At 41.8% G+C, this 23092-nt stretch overlaps 1 protein-coding gene across 1 annotated transcript in view; it reads right to left on the bottom strand.

The window, feature by feature from the left end:
- LOC128417512 (ras-related protein Rab-10-like) overlaps positions 1–23092 on the bottom strand; it is a 36610-nt gene that overhangs the window by 5408 nt on the left and 8110 nt on the right. The window contains exons 2-4 of the mRNA XM_053396276.1: positions 15891–15951; positions 13657–13795; positions 4546–4635 (exon numbers count right to left, since the gene is read on the bottom strand). Of these exons, the coding sequence (XP_053252251.1) occupies positions 4546–4635; positions 13657–13795; positions 15891–15951 (290 nt within the window). The remainder of the gene's footprint in view (positions 1–4545; positions 4636–13656; positions 13796–15890; positions 15952–23092) is intronic.

The raw sequence follows: 23092 nt of genomic DNA, 5'->3' as shown, positions 1-23092 counted from the left end.
ATCTCAGTAAATATCTGAAAGCACACGGGGTTGTACCCAACAAAGTGGTCCCATTTCTGCAAGGACTTCCACTGTGCAATGCAACTTATAATTCTTTTCCTCCTGCCATGCTCCACCAACCTGTTCTGGGGGGTTCCCTTATCCATCCAGAGCGGACTTTTTTGTGGTGGTGATGGGGGGGTGGGGCAAGCTCAGGAAGAGGAGAGCAGAAGGAGAGATTCCATTGTGCAAGCAGAAGTCCTTGCATAAATGGGTCGACTTCACTGAATACAAGCCCAGATCCTTTTCTGAGGCTATTCTCTGAGGGTCATCTGTATTTGAAGAAGAGAGAAGGATGAGGATATCCAACACTTTCTGGTGTAGCACTCCATCATTAGAACACTCTCCCCCAGAGAGGCTCCCCTGTTGGTGCCATCCCCTTCCAGTGCCAAGGAAATAAATTGTATCTATTTAGATGTTTGGCTTAATACCTTTTAAAATACAGAATAAAACCAGAGCTAAGAAAGTATGAAACTCCTATTTTAATGTTCTGCTCCTTTTAATGTTCTATACGGTATCTAGTTTATTTTATTTTTTTATTTTTACTGTCAGCTACTCTTCAGAAAAAGGGACGCAGGTGGCGCTGTGGGTTAAACCACAGAGCCTAAAGGTAAAGGTAAAGGTACCCCTGCCCGTACGGGCCAGTCTTGACAGACTCTGGGGTTGTGTGCCCATCTCACTCAAGAGGCCGGGGGCCAGCGCTGTCCGGAGACACTTCCGGGTCACGTGGCCAGCATGACAAAGCTGCATCTGGCGAGCCAGCGCAGCACACGGAAACGCCGTTTACCTTCCCGCCAGTAAGCGGTCCCTATTTATCTACTTGCACCCGGGGGTGCTTTCGAACTGCTAGGTTGGCAGGCGCTGGGACCGAGCAGCGGGAGCGCACCCCGCCACAGGGATTCGAACCGCCGACCTTTCGATCGGCAAGCCCTAGGCGCTGAGGCTTTTACCCACAGCGCCACCCGCGTCCCCAGAAACCACAGAGCCTAGGACTTGCCAATCAGAAGGTCGGCGGTTCAAATCCCTGCGACGGGGTGAGCTCCCGTTGCTCGGTCCCAGCTCCTGCCAACCTAGCAGTTCGAAAGCACATCAAAGTGCAAGTAGATAAAGGGGTACCACTCCGGCGGGAAGGTAAACGGCGTTTCCGTGCGCTGCTCTGGTTCGCCAGAAGTGGCTTAGTCATGCTGGCGACATGACCCAGAAGCTGTATGCTGGCTCCCTTGGCCAATAAAGCAAGATGAGCGCCGCAACCCCAGAGTCGTCCTTTTTACTCTCCAGAAGCATTTGGAGCTGAAGAGCGGGGACAAAATGGTCCAAATAAATAAAACAGCTATATGAAGAAAGGGGGGTGGGATGTTACAAATAGTAATAAAAATGGTAAGGTTTCTGTACAGGCAAACAGGATTTCAAAACTTCCCCATATAAAGTGCCACATAAAGGTTAATAAAGATGTAACTATTATATTCAAACAAACAACAATACAAACAGAAAACAGGCAGGACATAAATTGAAATGGATAACTACATAAAGGCATGAGTTTTAAAGCTGAAAAATGTTGCCTAGCTGTTTCTGACTGAAAAATAGCACATTTTTCTAGCCTTTAATATTTCTACCACCCACACAACATATGTCAGAACATCTCATAATTTTAATTAAGGAAATGTGTAAGGCTCTTTTAGAACCTGTACTTAGAGCTTATATGATGATTTTTCAAAAGAAATGGGCTTCAATCTTGGTTTAGATCACATTCAACACTGTTCCAAACAGGGAAGTCATAGACAAAAGCCAGGGATCTCCAACTGGGTGCCCTACTATGGCATGCGCAAAAAGTCTTAGTAAATATTCCCTCCAAAAATCACAGTACACGAGAGACTTTGCATTCCTGCTCAGGTCCTGTTTGCACTGGCTCAGCCTCTCCTATTCAATTCAAAATCCTTTATTAGGCATATCACACCTCACATTAACAAACAAACATCATATACAGACTGTATAAAATACGGGCTCAGCGAACACAATTTAATCAGCCTCTCCTACATTGAGCATGTCCAGATTCCACTGAACACGGTGGGAATATTTACTAATACTTTTTGCAGGTGCCATGTGGGCAGGCACGGCGAAAAGGGAGGGAGCTACAGGTGGGTAGCTAGGGTGGAGATAGAAAGCTTTCCCCCTTTGTGAGCTTCCTTAACTTATCTTAGGATAAGTTATCTTGGGATCTGAGCGGATTTTTTTTTTGTAATTAGATCAACCAATTAGTATGGGAAATTTGATTCAAATCAAATAATTAAAATTTATCTATTTGCTTAGTGATTTCAATAATGACTTAAATCACTCTGCTCAGGACAAGACCAAAGTTCATTTGTGTACCCCCAAAGACCAATGAAGGATTTTTCATACATTCTAGCTTTAGAGTCCTCTAAGGAAGAGGTTTTCAACCTTTTTGAGTCCACGGCTCCCTTGACCAACTACATTATTTCTGTGGCATGCTTGTGAGGCTCAAGAGCCCAGTTATGGCACCCCTTGCCTGCAGAGCTGGGAGCCTCTCGCTCTTTTTCAAACACCCTCCCTTGTGGAGTCTTCCCTCAGCCTCCTCTCCTCCCCCCTCTCCTTGGGTGGGAGTCCTCCAGGCAGCCACTGCTGCCATCCCTGGTCTCTGAGCTGCCCCACCCCCCCACCCCAAAGAGAGGTGTCTCCCAGAGGCACCATTCGCCTGGGGAGCTTGTAGCCAGGACTGCTGCAATAAACAGCTGTGCAAGCCTTGGGGAGGCAGAGATACAAGAGGGCATCAGCGGAGGGAGGGAATGAAAGAGGGACAGAGGCCAGTGTTGCCCACAGCACTGCTGACCATCATTCAAGGCACCCCAGGCTGCCACAGTACATTGGTTGAAAACCACTGCCTTACATCTTGGTTAAAAAGGTGCTTAGGATTACAGTCAGGCCTTCTGAATGGTCTGGAGACACCCGATGCTGTAGGGCTAAGCTGCCCCAAAGAGAAGTGCCTCCTCACAGTGCCCCACAGGGGCCTGGGAAGAGGATGCTCTCAGCCTTAGTGGCCCGATGGAGACTGGCCAAAGGTGAACCTGAGGCCAGCACCTTAATCACCTTGGGAGGCAGCAATGGCAGCAGCGGGCACTGCCAGGCTTGCATGGCAGAAAGGCTCCTCTTCAGCACCAGGCTCTCAGCTCCCAGGCAGGCCTTGCACACAGCAGGCACAGCAAGGCCAGCGCAGCACCTGCCTGCCTGCCCAGCCTCCCCACTTGTCTGTCCATTTCCAACAGCAAGGGCTGGTGGACTGGCTGTCTGGGCTCCCTCGCCCGCTTGATTGCTTACTCCAAGGCTGCCTTAGCTCCTGGCAACCAGCACCCCTTGGCCAGCCCCAGAGGTGCCATTTGTCTGGGGAGCTTGTAGCCAGGGCTGCTGCAACAAAGATCTGTGCAAGCCTTTGGGAGGCAGAGACACAAGAGAGCATTAGAGGAGGGAGGGAAGGAAAGAGGGACAGAGGCCAGTGTTGCCATGGCACACTGGTTGAAAACCCCTGCTCTAAGGATAATAGTGAGCTTGCTCAATGTTCACAGTTATATATGAGAAAATGCTACTAATTTATTAGCAGAGCAAATACTACATGATACTACTTGATGAAAGCAGGTAACATTGGCTGTTCTGCTCCCTAGGAAAATTTCACCAAATGGAGAGAAATCAGAATTATTTCCTATATTGTGACAAAGGAATGGAAGAGCAAACAAAATCTAGAAAGGAATGAGAAATGGTAATGGATTGTTCCATTAACACAAAGTTATTCTGTTAACCATACAATTGAAAAAGGCATTGAACTATTTAGAAGCCAGAAAATGCGATACACCAACACTGCCCCCTGGTTGAATATTCATCACGATAGCTTTTAGTTGACTAACCACAAACGGTTCCAAAAAAGCATGCAGTTTGCTCACCTTCTGTAGGAGGCCTGTATTTACTTGTATAGATCAAGTAAAAACTGTAATATTTGCGTATTCCAGATGCAAGAGACTGATGCAAAATATGCAAATAATGCATTCTTCTTAAAAGGGAACTCTTATATTGAGATACCACTTGAAAAATCTGCCCTTCTTACAGATATTGTATTTTATATGTTTATATCAGGGGTTTGTTGTTGTTGTTGTTTAGTCGTTTAGTCGTGTCCGACTCTTCGTGACCCCATGGACCAGAGAATGCCAGGCACCTCTGTCCTCCACTGCCTCCCGCAGTTTGGTCAAACTATATCAGGGGTAGTCAACCTTTTTATACCTACCGCCCACTAATGCATCTTTCTTGATGGTAAAATTTCCTTACTGCCCACCAGTGCTCGATGGAAGGAGGGTTCAGCTTGTGCCGTAGAACCCCCTACTGCCCACCTAGAATCCTGAAACGCCCACTAATTGGTGGTAGGGACCAGGTTGACAACCCCTGGTTTATATTATATATTTTGTTTAAAAAAGAAGAAGAGGTGAAACAATGTGATAAATGCCTTACCTTTTTCCCTCTGTTTTTTGGAATGACACGTTCGGTCTCCTTATCACACTTGTTACCCAGCAGTATTACCTCCACGTTTTCATCTGTTTTCTATAAACAAATGAAGTGAAATGAGTATCACTAAAGTGGACTCCAAAACATGCTGTCCAGCTCTTCCCCCACCCAATAATCATTTCCTCAATAAATATAAAAAACGGAGTCTGAGGCAAGTTGCACCATCATCTACAACTTTAATGAACTAAGAAGAGACAGAACATGTTGGAACTGGAGCCTCATCCTGATACAGGGTTCTAGCTTAATCACTATGCAAGGTTAAAGTCCTAGGCCTAGATCAATCCCATGAATTATGGCATTGCACCAGCAACACAACCTTTACACCAATCTTGCATATTCTTGGGGAGCCAGAGGGAAAGGTGCCAAGGCAGAAGTTCATCAGTTACAATCCATAGCCACAAATTAAAAATGGATGATGTGTGCATGAGGCTTAAAAACCGGGGTGGGGGTGGGCTGCAAATATCTAGTTACCAGCTAAATGGAACTGATGGAACCAAAAGATACTACTCTGGGAAAGCAAAATATTTTCAACATGCATTGTTCAGTACAGGTGGGTAAAACAAAAGCTACAGTAATTAAGCAAAATAACAACAGCCTAGACAGCATCTTAAACCTAGACAGCAAACCTAGACAGCATCTTAAAAAGCAGAGACATCACCTTGCCAACAAAGGTCCGTATAGTTAAAGCTATGGTTTTCCCAGTAGTGATGTATGGAAGTGAGAGCTGGACCATAAAGAAGGCTGATCGCCGAAGAATTGATGCTTTTGAATTATGGTGCCGGAGAAGACTCTTGAGAGTCCCATGGACTGCAAGAAGATCAAACCTATCCATTGTAGGAATGCAAATATCCAGAGATGTAGTGATCAGGTGGGATTGCTATCAAGAATCATATCAAAATAGTTTAAACCCAGTCAACGCAATGCTTTCATTGCTGACACAGATGGCTTACTCTATATCTGTTATAATTCCTCATAGCAATCCCACCTGATCACTGCATCTCTGGATATTTGCACTCCTACATCCCATTCTGAAGGAAATCAGTCGTGGATGCTCACTGGAAGGACAGATCCTGAAGCTGAGGGTCCAATACTTTGGCCACCTCATGAGAAGAGAAGACTCCCTGGAAAAGACCCTGATGTTGGGAAAGATGGAGGGCACAAAGAGAAGGAGAGACAGAGGACAAGATGGTTGGACAGTGTTCTCGAAGCTACCAGCATGAGTTTGACCAAACTGCGGGAGTTAGTGGAAGACAGGAGTGCCTGGCGTGCTCTGGTCCATGGGGTCACGAAGAGTCGGACACGACTAAACGACAAAACAACAACAACAACAGCAACAACACAAACATCCCTGTTCAATACATAAGACAGACAAGATCAGCACCCTAAAAAAGCAACCCATTAGCAGAGCTTCTTATACCACATACACTCAACAGCAGGATACACCTCTCCAAACAAACGGGGTTGTATGTCACTAACTCAGAGTGGACCCACTGAAAGTAATGAACCTAAGTTAGTCACATATATTAATTTTAATAAGTCTGCTCTGAGAAGGATGGCTGATGTATACAACTCATTCTTCTCCCGGGGGTTGAAGTGCGTTCTCAAGCCCAGCTACCTCATTTGACTTATTCCTATGGAGAGCTTATAGCTCAGTGATAGTATAGTACTTGCTTTCTTGTCAGAAGTTCCTAGGTTCAATCCCTGCCACCTCCAGCTAGAAGGATCATGTACCAGAGACACCACCAGTCAGAGCAGATGATTCTGGACTAGATGAACAAATAATCTGACTGCCACAAGGCACTGTTCTATATTATTCAGGCCTTCCTGCCCCCTTCTATATTTCTTTGAGCTAAGGAAACTACTTACTTCTTAGTGAATGTCAATACAATGATATCAGAGGCACAAGCTGGAAGATGATAGATAGATAGATGATTGATAGGTAGATAGATAGATCCTCCACAACCAAGTTTACTACATGCTGGGTTCTTGGTTCAACAAGGACTCATACAAGCTCCCATAGTGCTTCCCAAATCACAAGATCCACTACGAATCACCTGCCCGCCCAATTTAGAATATTTTCCTTGATAGAGGGTGGTATATCATAGCACATGCTTACTTGCTTTTGCCCAGGGTGTACCCCTAAAGGCCTTGGCAAAACACATAGAAATCAATGTTAGAAGAGAAACCACTACTCCTATCCAGCAATAAGCAAGGCCACAATCCTATGTACATATGCTATGAAGTAAGTCCCATGCACAGGACTGGGCACAAATCTTTACGTTGCTGCCTCAAGAAAGTCCCTAGCTCCTACTGTTGGAAACTATCCTATCTCTAGCAAAGAATTCACAATGTTATTGTTATTTTTGACTTTCAATTAGGTGTCTCCTTGAGTTAGATTTACTTCTCCTGCTTTCTGATAGCTCACAGACCCTAGGTCAAGACATACATGAACCGCAGCAATAATTTCCTCAAGAACAGAGGGTAAAATAATCCCTGTGACTGAAGCATACAATGTGGGCATATAATGGATAGCTCTCTTACTTCAAGGCAATTGATGGCATCTGTGAATATCTAAATTAGAAGAAACATGTTCTGAAACAGATCCTGGCATTTACAAATGTATGTGTATTGTAAAGTTAGTGATACTTAATGGGCTGGATACAGAGAACCGTGAATGATGTTATGTTCAAGGAACAGGGCTTTCCCACTCCGTCCTCTGAACTGCAGTTGCCAGAGCCTTCCGAAAAGTCAATCCTGACAGTGTGGGATGTGGCACAGTGGGCTGCTGACAGAGTGAGGAAACGACATACACACACCAACAAGCCAACGTTTCTGCTTGTGCAAATCACCTCTGGAGCCAAACAATTAAATGGCTTGTTTGAACCAGTGGTCTTCTTCAGTTGCAAGAGGAAAAATATCCAGATACTTAACATGGACATCAAAACTTGTTCTAATTCTTGACAGGGAAATGGGAGAATTCACTGAATTGAGTGTGTCAAGTTGAAGTGACTTGTTTGGCTTCAGTGAAGCTACAAAAGTCACTTTGCACAAAACATCAGCCTTGTGTTTATGAATTATAGGGGGAGAGCAAAGTCCCGCCCCACTGTGTTGATGTAAACATCTGAAAAGGCATGAAGGAACATGGTTTTTATTCATGAAACGTCAGTAGAGTTATGCCGACTCACAACTATGTTGCTTCATTTCAGCAGTACAGCAGCAGGCAAAATTATTAAGGTTACTGTTTCATCTTTTTAATCCACTCAACTAATCTCATTTCATAACTGCAGCTGATGTTCAGGATAATGTAGCTTTTCAAATGAAGTAAGCTCATTGCAAGGGTGCAAAGCACAAGCTGAAAATAATGAATCAATCTGACCTGGATTAATAGAAGAAAATGATGGTTGTTTCAATAGGCACTGGAGCTTTACTCATTAAGATCATTGATTCTTCTATATAAAATTATATTCTAAGTTCCTAAAACTGCATATAATAAATAGAGTAGTTTACCTTTTTATTATTTAATGAGAGAAGTAGCATGCTTCCTAATAACATTTGATTTAAGCATTCCACATTTGAAGAGATAGAAAAAAGTAGTACTTAAACAAAATGAAAGTGTGCTTCCTTTTTCCTGCATTGTGAAAGTTATGTATCTTGTTGCCTGAGCTGTTCTTCCAAATTCATTTTTTTAAATCACAAAAAGGCAAAGAAGGGCAATGATAAACAAATCATTCCCACCCACCCCCAGAAAAATGCAATTATACATGTTGCTTCAACCGAAATCTTAAAATAGTGAGCAGCTTCTCTTATAGAGTTTTGCAAAATTCAAATTATTAACATTAGTGTTATGTACTAAGCTTGGATCCTAGAACAATAGGCAGGTAGGATCCTAGAATGCAACAACTGATTGGCTTGCAGGAGAAGACCAATCAGGCTCCAGGAGGAAGTTAATCACCCTATTAGGCTGGTAGGATCGTAGAATGCAACAACTGATTGGCCTGCAGGAGAAGACCAATCAGGCTCCAGGAGGGATGCTGAACGATGTTCTAGAACAATGTTCTAAGACGGGACTCATTGTGTAAATAATGTATATAAAGGCCTGAGGTTTGGGGGGAAATTCAATCACTGTTTTACAAGCTGCAATAAAGAGCATGAAATCACTGCAGGACTCTGAGTATATTTCAATTAGTTTAAGAAATCTAGGACCAGTTACTTACATTAGCTTCCTATGGTCATCCCTTAAGCCAAGGACAAGAATATCCTTCAATAAGGGAAAAATCGAGACTGATTTTACAGCTCTGAAGATTAACAACAGTCGGCTCATCATCTGGATTCTATATGATCTTTGGCCACAAGGAGGAGCAGTTTAATAACATGAACACCAGTACACAAAAGTAATAGATTATGCATAGAGGTTCAGTGCAAGGGACATCTTGTATCTGATCAGCGCAAAAGCTGGTATTAAGGGCACAACAAGCTGTGATGTTAACATGCAGGTTGCAAAAATAAAAATAATGCAAAGAGCATTAGCTGGACATAGGGTGAATCAGGCACTGCAGGAAGGGTGCAAGAAATCCCTGCTTCTGAAAGTGCTATTTGCATTGAGAGGAAATCCCAAAAGGGTGCCAATGCAAACAGCATCAAGAGGAATTTCCCCCCTCTTGAGTTAAATTCATTCTCCCTGTCTGTTATACTCCTGCTAATTATAAGCCCTCCCCTATCTGATGGTACTTGCATTTTTAAAAATATGTATGTTAAATGCAAAAAGCACTTTAAAGCATCACTTGTAGGGTGGCCTTTGCAGTAAGGCTGCATGTTAAATATTTAGCTCAGTATTCAGATTTGTGGGGTACTGAAAAGTGTGAGCAAATTCACCCAGACAGTCTTTACACAGAGGACCTGCCTCTGCCCTGAAAGCTGCAGCTCCCAGGCAGGGGTGCGGGTAGGACTCCTCGGGAACAAGGAGGGCTGGTTGCGGGGAACGCTTTCTCCTCTCCCCAGTTTCTGCCCCACAAACTTATGAGAATACCTTTGTGTGTCATAAAATGGCCACCTCCTTCATCTTTATAAATTAATATTTGATTTCAAAGCCACTTTATGCCATGAGCATGCTGAACGATGTTCTAAAACGGATTACAAGTTTGCAAAATACAAGTTTGCTTTACAAATTTCTCATATGAGGGTGCAAGATTGATATAGTCCTTTCTCTCTCACAGGTGCTCATATTTTTTAATTGAGCACCTGTGAGAGAGAAAGGACTATATCAATCTTGCACCCTCATATGAGAAATTTGTAAAGCAAACTTGTATTTTGAAGCAATTTTCCTGTAATAAACATGCTGATTGTCTTGAAACTTGCTGCGATCAGCATTATAAGCGCAGAGTATTAAGCTGTCCTTCATTTGAAAGGTAAGAATGATTTAAATATTAAAGTCCCAGTATATCTTGACCTGTCTTGAAAAGTAATGTTTCCCCACAACAGAATCTGCAAGCCTTGCACATTATTAGCATAATTGACATACAAACATTTACATTATTCTTTAATATCACACTTGCTGGTTAACTCTGACAGATCTACAAAGGTGTTGGTTGTGACACAGAGGCATCAACAACTATTGGATTAATGATATTCAAAATAAAATATATAAAGCATTAGGATGGTTCTAGACTGCCCAGGGTGGCTGGGGCAAACCAGTCAGATGGGTGAGGTATTATTATTATTATTATTATTATTATTATTATTATTATTATACCACCATGAGTGGCTAACATCTTGTTCTTGGACTCCAACTCACACCAGACCCGGTCAGCGTGACTATTGGTCAGGGATAATTGGAATGCAATTATAGCTAAACTATAAGATGCAGAAATTCTCTGCACACTATTAGTACTTGCAGTGCAAGCAGATCACGTATTCAAAACAAGGCCAACATATTCAAAACAAGGTCAAATCCCATTCAGTCAGCTTTATGATACTTAGGGGAAAAGTTCCCAACAGGAACTTTTTAAACCAAGCCTTGCAGCCATGTGCAAGGTGGTGGAGATTTTCAGGAGGGGTCACTGCTGGGGAGGGCAGAAATAACTCTTACCTCCCCACATGCCATAGTTGCATGCTAAGCATTAAGTGTAACGTTTAGCTTGACCCTGATGCATTATGCAAAAATCGCAACCTTTAAAGTCCTTAACAGATTAGGTCTAGGCTACCTGGGAGTGCACTTCTGTGAAGTACAGTCGTACCTTGGAAGTTAAACGGAATTCGTTCCGGAAGTCCATTCGCATTCCAAAATGTTTAAAAACCAAAGCGGTGCTTCCTGCAGCCAATCGGAAGCTGCGGAAGCCTCGTCAGACGTTTGGCTTCCAAAATAACGTTTGAAAACCGGAACACTCACTTCCAGGTTTCGATCATTCGGGAGCCAAGGCGTTCTGGAGCCAAGGCGTTTGAGATCCAAGGTACGACTGTACACCAAAATCATTAAAAGGGGGCTGGTTCCCAATGCCTCCTTACCTGATTGGCAGGGCCTTTTCACTAATGACACCCCCACGACAGAACTCCTGAACCAGCAAAGCTTGTCCTGCTCTCTCTCTTAAGTTTTAAAAGAGATATGAAGACTCTTTTTTTTAGCAAACAAAGCAAAGCAGTGGCTGATTTTTTAATATCACACTTTAACCTGAGAATTGGCTCTTCCTACGGACAATTCATAGTTGTTATCGTTATCTAGGCGTGTAGCAGCATCAGTGTGTATGCTGCTTTATCGAGTACATCAGAATAGGTCCCCACCCAAAATAGCTTACAACCTAAAATGTGATGATCTTAAAGGATATTTTGCTTGTCTGCGTTCTAAACATATTTTTCTCCTTTTCTATTATATTTTTAAAGAAATTTATCTATAAGTTGGAAGCTGCCTTAAGGGCTCTGTGGAATCATATGTATGGTGGGACAAAAATTACTGACTCACAGGCAACTGAAGGAGTTGCTTAGGATTTGGCCAGACGCTTCTTGTTTTACTCAGCAATGAACCCCTCCAAATATCCTATGTAATGAAGTCGTGGTTTAAGATCTTACAACAAATCTCAAAAAAACCTATCCACACAGCACATCAGCACTAATACAACACAGGAAGAGGACACAACGGGACATGTAGAAATCACACAGCTAACAGCATAATCCTATCCGTTACATGGATGAGATAAGACTACACATAAATATTTTGGGAGGAATTCAATATGGCACTAAGCAGATCAGTCCATCGGTGCAACCATTTCTGCTTGCCTGATGGAGCAATCTGCCCTCTCCTTCCATGCCATACTATTCAGTGAGTTCTCCTGACCCCACTCCCACAGTCAATCTGTGGTGGCACAGAGGGAGGAGATGCCAAGGGAGCCCCATTGTGCTAGAAGAAATCCTTGCATGGGCTTTTGCTGGTGGGGCTCGTTAGCTGAATTCACTGCCACAGGATGCATGATGGCAGCTTGTTGGAAGCAAGATACTGGAGCATATGGGCATAGAATAGTCCTTCTGGTCCTTGATTCTTTTTCCTTACCTTTCCTTTCCACTATTCCCATTTACTGTTAAGAAAATAAAACTTTGCCCCATAAAGGTAAAACACGGTTAAGTTGTACCCTGTGTAAGGCATAGGATGACAGTGAGAATTAGTAGTCTCCAGCAAGACTTTCAAACTTAGAATTCCCTTGAGTGGGTAGGATGTTTTAATCTTGCCTTTTAAGCACAGGGTTGTCTTTTAGATTTTTATTTGTTTTCCGTTTTATGCCAGAAGAATGTATATGTTTGTTTGTTTATATATTGTAAATTGCTTTGAGTTACCATGGCAAAAAGTGGCCAATAAATGTAATAATAATAATAATTAATAATTATAATAATAATCCTACAATTTGATATAGAGAGGCATGAGAATACTGACTATTGCAGAATAGGAATGGAAGTCTAACTGTTTAAGACTTAATATATATTTTTGTTGATTTGCTGGTCTTTTACTATATGCCAAAGCCAATATTCTTATAATTAATTTACAGTGGTACCTCGGGTTACATATGCTTCAGGTTACATTAATTAATTAATTTTATAATGAATGATTTTAGAGTGTTGTTTGTGTTGTACTTTTGTATTGTTTTATTGTTGTTAGCCGCCCTGAGCCCAGCTTCGGCTGGGGAGGGCGGGATATAAATAAAATTTATTATTATTATTATTATTATTACATACGCTTCAGGTTATACTCCGCTAACCCAGAAATAGTGCTTCACGTTAAGAACTTTGCTTCAGGATGAGAACAGAAATCATGCTCCGGTGGCGCGGCAGCAGCAGGAGGCCCCATTAGCTAAAGTGGTGTTTCAGGTTAAGAACAGTTTCAGGTTAAGTACAGACCTCCGGAACGAATTAAGTACTTAACCCGAGGTACCACTGTATTTTTGTTCCTTGCTCTCCAGGAATTAATCTTTGCATATTTCCTGTGAACATGGGCTTTCTCCTTCCAGAACGACAGATTCAGGATTGTATACAATTTTTTAACAAATACTAAATCTGTAGTTCACCCATGACTTCACCCATGGGCTCAAACCCATCCCAATCAATGTTAACGTGTTTGTGGGACATATGCATGTCCTTTGCCACCACCTCTACCACCCCATGTTCAAAAGCAAAAACAGAAATCTGGGGCGACATTGGGAAATAGTTGGGTAACAACATGATGATGTGTCCAGGATTTTAACACACTGGCAGATGAAATGAGTAAGATGTCTAAGTGAGTAAATGCACAGGTGGAATGGATCAGTTGTGAACCAAAAGAATAGAGAGCAAGACTGTGGTCCAGACAAATCATGCGGATACTTACCTCTCTTTACCATGATGCAACACTTTACACAAGAAAACAGGAAGAGACAAACAGTGATAGATCATGGGATATACAGTGGATTCCTCATCTAAATAGCAGCAGTAAAAAAAAATAGCACTCTGTTCTGGGTGCATTTGAGTGTCTGTCCCTAGCTTCTATGAACCTGTCAAAGATCATTGTATATTGAGAGCAAAGGCAGAATGGTATAAACGTACCTCATTTATATCTTTCATCCAGTGTGCAATTCCTTGAAAGCTTTCTGTACTTGTGATATCATAGACAAGAACGAATCCATGTGCTCCACGGAAGAAACTAGTTGTAAATGTATGGAATCGCTCCTGACCGGCAGTGTCCCTATAAAACATTGTAAGGAATCATTTGGTACTGCTTACATTGTAAGATTGTGAACAAACAGTCCTAAATCATTAATTGCAGCTTTCTGTAAACAGAAAAAATGCAGAAGCTGCACATACAAATAAAAACCTAGTTGGCATACCAGTTAAGTACTTCTGAAGTAAAGATTCACTCCAGATCAGATTTTATTCAAAATACTATGGATGCAAATAACCCTGGCTTTAAATCTGTGTTGTACTTGTGAAGGAATGGAACAGTTGGACTGCGTGAACAATGCACCAAAAATATACATATGATTAGGCACAAAATGGCTGCACTACCTGATGATAGTGTTGTGTTTTACCACCACCATCAGCTTATGATGCTGTGTGGAGCCAGTTATAAGGGCAATCTTCAAATATCTAAAGGGCTGTCACTTGGAAAATGGAGCAAGCTTGTTTTCTCCTGCTCCAGAAGGTAGGACTCGATTCAGTGGATTCAAGTTACAAGAAAGGAGATTCCAGCTAAACATCAGGAAGAACAGTTAAGAGCTGTTCGACAGTGGAATGGCCTCCCTCCAGGTGTGATGGACTCTCCTTCCTTGGAGGTTTTAAAGCAGAGGTTGGATGGCCATTTGTCATGGATTCCTGCATTGCAGGGATTTGGATTAGATGACCCTCAGGATCCCTCCCAACTCTACAATTCTATTATTTTGTTTTCTACATTTTACAGTGGTCTCAAACAGGCTGTGGAGTTATGAGTTCTATAGCACCAAACACATTTCTGGAAAAAGTATACAGTTGTACCTTGGATCCTGAATGCCCTGGAACTTGGATGTTTTGGCTCCCCAAAACCCGGAAGTGACTGTTCTGGTTTGTGAACGTTCTTTTGGAAGCTGAACATTTGACAGGGCTTCCACAGCTTCTGATTGGCTGCAGGAGCTTCCTGCAGTCAATCAGAAGCCGTGATTTGGTTTTGGAAGTTGAACGGACTTCCGGAACGGATTCTGTTCAACTTCCAAGGTACAACTGTACAGTGGTACCTCAGGTTACATACGCTTCAGGTTACATATGCTTCAGGTTACATACGCTTCAGGTTACAGACTCCGCTAACCCAGAAATACTGCTTCAGGTTAAGAATTTTGCTTCAGAATGAGAACAGAAATCGTGCTCCAGCAGCGTGGCGGCAGCAGGAGGTCCCATTAGCTAAAGTGGTGCTTCAGGTTAAGAACAGTTTCAGGTTAAGTACGGACCTCCAGAACGAATTAAGTACTTAACCAGAGGTACCACTGTACTAGGATCAGATTGGTTGAGGTTTGCCCAGCTATGTGTGACTCAGTTACATTGGCAAAATCATACAGGAAACAAGATGTAACTGGTTTTCTTAGTTATACACAATGTTGCAAACAGGCAGTATTGCAAGAAAACCTTTTCCACCACCTGCTTTGCTTATAACCACATTAGCACAAACTACTCTGTCTGCCAGTTGCTGCTAGGTGGATTTGTAAAATTGGGATGTGAGGAATCTCTCAGAATTCACAAAGGGTGTGCATTCAAAGGCTGCCCAATCTCACAGCCTACACCTCCCTCCCTCTCTCACACACAGAGTGTTAGTAGATTGACAACAGCAAAAAACATTGTCTGGTCTTTTATTATATTGGGTTCTATGAGTAGAGTAGTTAGCAAACCTTTACAACATGAACCCAAGCAGCTGTATGGCCATGATCCATTCACACACATTGCTTCCTATAGCAGGGATGGTAAACTTGTGGTCTCTCATATGTTCAAATCCCATCATCCTCAGCCAGCATAGCCAATGAACAGGGAAGATGGGAGTTATAGTAAAACAACAGAAAGGCCCCCAAGTTTTGTTCCCATTGAATGGGTTTGAAAGTAATAAAATATAAACTGAATTGTTACTGAACCCAAAGAAGAAAACTACTTGTACTGAAAAAAAATAATGAATACACATCTTAGAATACCAAGAGCAGATTACTAATTTTGATATACTAATTATTCTAAAGTTTGGAATTTATCAGTTATTTATTATGTACACCACTTAGAGATTTTTTCTGAATGAATGATCTGTACATTTTTCTAAATAAATAAAAACTCACCATATCTGTAGTTTCATTGCTGTATCATTTACTGAAATGGTTTTTACTTCGAAATCAATGCCTAAAAGAAACAAGGGGGGAACTATTATCATATCTATAAATATGAAAGGAGAACAAATCAAAGGAATAATAGAAGTGTCAAAGGATGTAAAAAAATCCATCATCTATATAACAGTTCGGAATCTCACCAAAGTACTCAGTAAAAGGGAAATTCCCATAGCTGTGCTTCCTTATTAGTTTAGAAAGAACTCTTACCTTGCCCTCTGTGGAAGAGACTTTGCAACCATTTGAAGCAAACTGCTGCAGAATTTAAAAGATTGTTCTTTTTTTTAAAAAAGTATTATTTAGTTCAAACCTAAGGGTTGATGAAATCTCACTAAAGCTTCAGCGTAAAAAACCTAATTTATTGGATTTATTTCGTAAAATGAAAATCTAGAAGGATCATTACTTTAGCCAAATTCACTTATATGCCCACATCTATAAACAACATTTAAGAGAGGGAAATTTCTCTTTTCACATAGAGCTTGCAATACAATTTTATGTCTGTATACCTTCTGTACAATAACTGGAAAGGCACTGGAAAGGGGCATGATATACAGTTGAGCACAGGAAGGTCACTTTCAAAACACTGAGCTGGAAATGCTTAAAAATAATAACTCAGCTGGGGATTTCCAGTCCTACATGAAAACATTTTATATTTGACATAAATTTTAATAATAAATTGACATGAGCATTTTATTTATAAAAAGAGAACTAGAGAGTGCTGAATCAGATGAAAATTTAATCTAAATTAAAATAAGGCATATTGACTTCTTAAATCAACTTTACATTTATTGACCTAAAAGGTCAATGAATGTTAGTGAAAAACAGAAGTCAATAAGTATTGCATGCATGAGTTATTCATAGCTTTATATAAAATTTCAAACAAATTTCACAAATGGACAAAGCTGTGGGGAGGGGGATGAGAACTGCAGGGCCAAAGCCCACCGCACTGCTGATAAAATTAAGCCATAGTATTATATGGCCATGATAACAAAAGTAGGCTTGATTACAAGCCAGACAAATGCTATTTGATCACATTGTTTTTGCCTGCATTTTCATCCTAGCTTCTTCAAAGTATCACAAGCATGGGACACAACAATCCAAACCCAATTCTAATAAAGCTTTTCAGGATTTTATAATCATTCATTGTATCATGAACACACTGTTGATGCAAAGTGGGTACCAAGCTAAAGTGGGTACCGAGCACACTAAAAGTTTCTGTGGAAGCCAGAATTTTCAGGTTGTGCTATCTGTTCGGTATAAGTGGGCCTACAACAAATCTGTCTTACAGATTGAAGAAAGGGAGGAAAAAACAACTTCTTGAGTAACACTGGAACTTCCTCAAATAAGACAGATAGAGGTCAAAAGCTGAAGAAGGGAATGCAGAAGTCTCTTGCTTGATCCCACTGGTTGATATATTCTGGTAGCACAAAAGAAATGAAATGCTGGAGGGTGTCAGAATATCTCTGTCTGCAGAGAGCTTACAAATCTTAAGTGACAGACCACTGAATGGGCTGGTCTGCAGGTTGTCAGGCTCCACGAATGAGGTGGATGGGTGAGCTGGCTGTCAAGCTACTTGAGCCAGAATTAGGTGACTGTTCCAAAGCAGCCAGGAGTCAAGGTGCCAAGCAGGAGCCGAGAGGGCCAAAGGCAAGTGTATATAGTTGAGGCAGGAATCAAATCCAATGGAACAATTGTGGAAAGAGAGCAGAAACCAAGGCAGTGTCCTCAGTGAGACGTACTAAGGAGCAAGCCTTGAGGCAAGGGTTTCCTTGATCCGAGTGGGCACTGATTTGCCCTTGAAATCAGCTGAGCACTCAGTCATCTGGTACTGAAGCCCAGATGGCACCCTCAATGTGCTGAGCTCCATCAACCAGGCTTTCAGTAGAAACAGAGTGCTGGTGATGCATGGAAGTCCTGGAATCTGGGAGCCCTACTTGGAGAGACACACATCTCCTCTCCGTGTTTTACACAAAGACTAGGCAGCTGAGGGCTAACGGACACTGAAGAAGACCTTGGGATTTTAACTCTAAAATCAATAAGCAACATGCATGTAGCAATACAGCGGTACCTCAGGTTAAGGACTTAATTCGTTCTGGAGGTCCATTCTTATCCTGAAACTATTAACCTGAGGTACCACTTTAGCTGATGGAGCCTCCCACTGCCGCCGTGCCACCGCTGCACGATTTCCGTTCTCATCCTGAAGCAAAGTTCTTAACCTGAGGTACTATTTCTGGGTTAGCGGAGTCTGTAACCTGAAGCGTCTGTAACCCGAGTTACCACTGTACAATGTGTAGTTTTGGAATTTCTCAGTGGTAAGCTATTGGCTACCCTGATAGGTACCGATTGTTTATCAAACCCATGTCAATCTTAAGAAAGGACTCATTTGGATACAAAAAAGAAAGAGAAAAGGTGAAATCATCTGACAACTGTAGAAAAACAAAATCAGTTAAACATTTTGCAGCCATGCAAATGGAAAGAATATTCCCTTTAGTCCTTAATTAAGACATATGAAGCAGAAAATAAGTTGGAGTAAAGCTACTTTGAATCCTATGATGAAGTGAAATGAACGATATTTATTTGAACATTTTTATATTTTAGCAAGAGGTAAAAAAAGAGTCTTACTTTTACTTTGACAGCCAAGTCATAAGGAGTTTTCTTTAGGATCTTTTCCCACCGCTTTAAAAGTTAAGTTTTGCTTCCGAAGCACTCTGAGACCTCTGTGAGTAACTTGTACACAGTATCTGAAAGCACTACAAGGAAATCCATTGCAAGGAAATATGTCATGGAACTATTTCAAAACTTATTTGGTTAAGCATCTCCATGTTCACTTGGACATGCAAATCTTTTCCCCCCCATAAACTTTTCCCCTGGTGTTCAATGAGGTGCCATTGTTTAAACAAAAACAGTTATTCTTTATAGTCTGCTATTCTCAATGTGATGAGTCTGCCTTATGATCCGTATAAGTTTAATTAGAAAACTATAGCTGCTTATAATTCACAAAAACTGCATAATTGAAGAGGAAGAAGGGCAACCATCCCTGAGAGTTTAAGTGCTGAATAAAGTGCTTTCAATGAAAATTTACTGTGAATGCATTTTTTTTATTTTTTAAGAAAAGCAAATCTTGAACAACTAAATGCTACTACCCACAGTTGCAACCCTCCCAATATCGCCAGCAAACTACCAACTTGCAACTATAATTCTGGGGTTGTGAGCAGGACCTGAAATGTCCAAACTATGAGGGGGGAAAGCATTGTAAGTACTGAGAAATGACATTTTACCATATTGTATCTTCATCACTCTGTAGTCCTTTGCACCAGGGCAAAAGAGAGGGGATTCTTATTTCACCCAGATCAACAACTTCCCAACTACACACTGGGGGTGGGAGGGGGACATGGGAATAGGAACTGGGAGTGGAAAGAACTGGAAATACGTGCTCTTTAGAGAACTGATCTGGCTTCTTCCAAAGATACACCTTTTGAGTTGGATCTGAGCTCTTGCTATGAATATTGGTTGTATTCACAAAGGTTGCACAATTGCAACATGCCCCATTTGTCTGCAAGATACTGTAAGATTTATGCCTAGAGAATATACGAACTAGGTGCACAGAATTCCTCTTCAGTCTTGAAATTCTCCTAGTATAGATATATTTTGACTCTTGCCTGTTCATCTGGGGGAGGTAGCAATCGCATTCGGCAACCGGCAGTGGCAACTGGCAGCCACTATAGCTATACCCAGTATTTCCCAGCAAGCAAAATGTAATAGCCAGCTAAGGCTGCAAGAAGTTGTGGCCATTACTTTTATCCATATGGAGACAGGGAATTAAATGCACTAGCCATAGACTCAACAATGCTTCCTCAATAAAGGAATCACAGCTTGGGTTCCAATCAATTTCAAAAAACTCTGTCACTCTCCCCTTCCTGGCAGAAAGGGGGGGGGGGTGAAAAATCAGCAAGTGCATTATACTTTTAAAATCACAGACAGCATCACATGGGACGACCCTGCACTAACACTGATCCTGACACCATGCTGATGTGAGCACAGCAATCACATCAGCAAGTGTTCCAGTCTATAGTGTAGATTCTGCAGTTTGGTTGTGCATTGCTATGTAACTGACATACAACAGATGTACGTGATGCAGATTGCTTTTACATTGGCTACACGGCAATGCACAAGCAATCTGCAGATTTTCACCCGCGCACACCCAGTCTTAGCTGTGCCTTAGCTGGAAAACAATTTGCAAAAGAGGATTTTAAAGCTAGTCACATAATAGGGCTTTTAAACATCAAGCCTAGCTGAAAAGCCTTGCTCAGTCCAAGGCATGCACAAAGCTGCTGTATCTAAAACCTTAAAGAATTAGCTCTGGATGATATTGCCAATATGATTACTTTAGAGTACGAAATATTCTGATTTTTATCTACTATAACATTGAAATGCTTTCTTGGTTATAACCGTTACAGTCCTGTTTAATGAAAATGCTGCTTGTTTGTGCCCCTTCATTTCAAATCCAAATGAACTCATTTTATTGTATTTATTATACAGTTTCTTAGAAACAATCTCTTGGCTACACTCCAGCAAAACCAGGAAAAAGGGTAGGACTGGGCAAATGAGAAGAATGGAGCCATGCAAAGCAGAGGGGTGGAATCGACCCAGTAGTCTAGGATAGCCTTCCCCTGCCACAACTGTGCTGGCTGGGGCTGATGGGAGCTGTATTCCGAAATATCTAGAGGGCACCAGGTTGGGGAAGGCTCCTGTAGGATTACTTCCACCTTTTGCTCAATTCCAGGTCCATCCTTCCCCTGGCTTGTTATTCTAGTCGCCATGCTGACAGAATGTGATAGTCTCCACCACTCAGAATGACCTAGGTGGGACTGAGCCTCCATTCCCTGGTTGGACTGCATGGGTGGATATATTTTTCTTTCTCCATAAGAATCCAGCAGAGCAGCTTCCACCACAGCACGTCAAGAGCAGCAGGGCATCTATGGTGCTTCACAAGTAAAAGCAGCCTGAGCAGTGGTTAAGCTTGAGCAGAGAAAGAAAGAAGCATCAACAGGTGCTCAGCTATCAGGGACCTCTAGGAGTGGCACTGCCTCCCTTTGGGGGTGGCACTGCCCTTGCAGTGGTCCTGTGATTTACAGATGCTCCTCCACTTACCCATCCAAATCGGCATTTCACTAGTATTAATGTGGAACAAAACTATGTTATTGGTACTCATCTTGGTAATGTGAAATTCGCTATAGATAAACATGACAGATATTTAGTTTTACAAGTATTCCATCAGTAGTATCTTCTGACTTTTTTTTGCTGTAGATTTAAAACAAGGATAGGAAACCTCTGGCCTTCAGGATGTTGTTGGACTACAACTCCCATCATCCATAATCATTGGCCATGCTGGCTGATGGGAGTTGTAGTCTAACACCCAGAGGGCCACAGGTTCTCCACTCCTGATTTAAAAGGTACTTTTCATCACCCTGCTTCATTTGCTGCTTTCCCTTTTTATATTGTTTACTAGTGTAACACATGAACCAAAATCCATGGATTTCAGCCACAGAAACATTAATTCCCTCTGAAACTTCAGATTTTCCCCATGAGATGACTTGAGTTGCTATGACCAAGACTATATTTTGCTCATATAAAGAGATGCAAAGTAATGCGTCGCAGCAGGAGGGAGAAGCTCCCTGGCTTCTTCACCAGCTTGACTCATCTCTGCCTCTTGGCCTCCCTCTTCTCTTGCTTTAGCTTCTGACTCCAATTCTGTACTTTTCTGTGCCGTAGAGTCTCCCTGCTCACTAAACCCTGTTACCTCTTCAGCTTCCAACATATTCTCCTCCCAGTCTGCTCCCTCTGACCACTCTGTGTCACCCACCACCAATCCCTGGGCTCTGAGCCTTCTTCCCTTGGGGGTTCCCCAGCTGGTGCCTCCCACCATTTCTCCATGCCTAGCCAGCCCATGACATATGCTATCAAGTCTTCTTGAAAATATTTCATGACCAGATATAATTTAGTTTTGTTCCTAAAGATGGAATTCTCATTTAATCACATTTTAGGACACCCATAGCATCACTTTGCTGCAGGAGTGTTGTTTTATAGTTCTAGAAATCATGTTCTGCACTTCAAACTGAAAATTGGGTTGAAGACCTTTTAGACCTGTACATTAAAGAATGAATCATGTATTACAGGAAGAATAAATTTGAGAAATGTAATATAATCTGGCAACCTTTTCTAGAATTGTTCTCTAATTGATTGTTCATCTTCTGCTGAAGTCTCACAGTATATATACTCAACATATATTCCCCCCCCCAATTTATTATTTTCCCATTACATTAAAACTGTCTTTCTCAAAACCAACAGTTTCTGGGGAACATTGATTGGGCAAAGATATCAGGAAGGCCTATAAATCAGGAGATAACCCCCCCCCTGCCACCTTCAATTGCAGTTTCTTCAGCTGAAACATTGATGTTTCTGTTACTCTCCTATTAATAATCCTAAAATTAACAGAATGTTGATATGGTGTGGTAAATCAGGATCTGTGCACATGGAGGGAGAACTAGATACTGCTTCTTGGTTTCTATAAGGAACCCCTAATATCCAATCTGGTCCCCCAGGAAAATGGCACAAACGGAATGTGAATTCAAATAAGAAGATATACAAATCAACCCGGTTGGTCAATTTGCATGACGATTCTACATGCCAGATTGCACTGTGCTCATAGCGAAAGGATTGTCTGAACAGCAAAGTTTGCATACAAACTGCCATTTTGTCTACTGCAGCAAACCTTCCTAATATGGGTCAACCAGCAGCATGTATAATTTGTGATCTGTACTTGAGACAACTGCTTCAGATGACAGCTTGGCTGATAGAGGATGAGGCTCTTAATCTCAGGGCTGTGTGTTCGAGCCCCACATTGGGCAAAATATTCCAGCATTGCCGGGTGTTGGACTAAATGACCCTTGCGGTCCCTTCCAACTCTACAATTCTATGATCTGAAAAACACTGACCCAAAGTTGCCTGTGTGAAGCGACCAGTCATTTTCTATAACTCAGCCAAGTTATAGTTCCTCCCATTCTGAACCCAACACATATTCATGCATGAGAAGACTATTCTCCAGTATGAATTAGAATACCATTTGCTTCTGCGTTTCTTCACTGTGGTTACACAGA

Source organism: Podarcis raffonei, chromosome 7 (assembly GCF_027172205.1).
Source record: "Podarcis raffonei isolate rPodRaf1 chromosome 7, rPodRaf1.pri, whole genome shotgun sequence".
NCBI lineage: Eukaryota > Metazoa > Chordata > Lepidosauria > Squamata > Lacertidae > Podarcis > Podarcis raffonei.
Note: the sequence above shows the minus strand (reverse complement) of the source record. Positions and strands in the feature narration are given on the sequence as shown.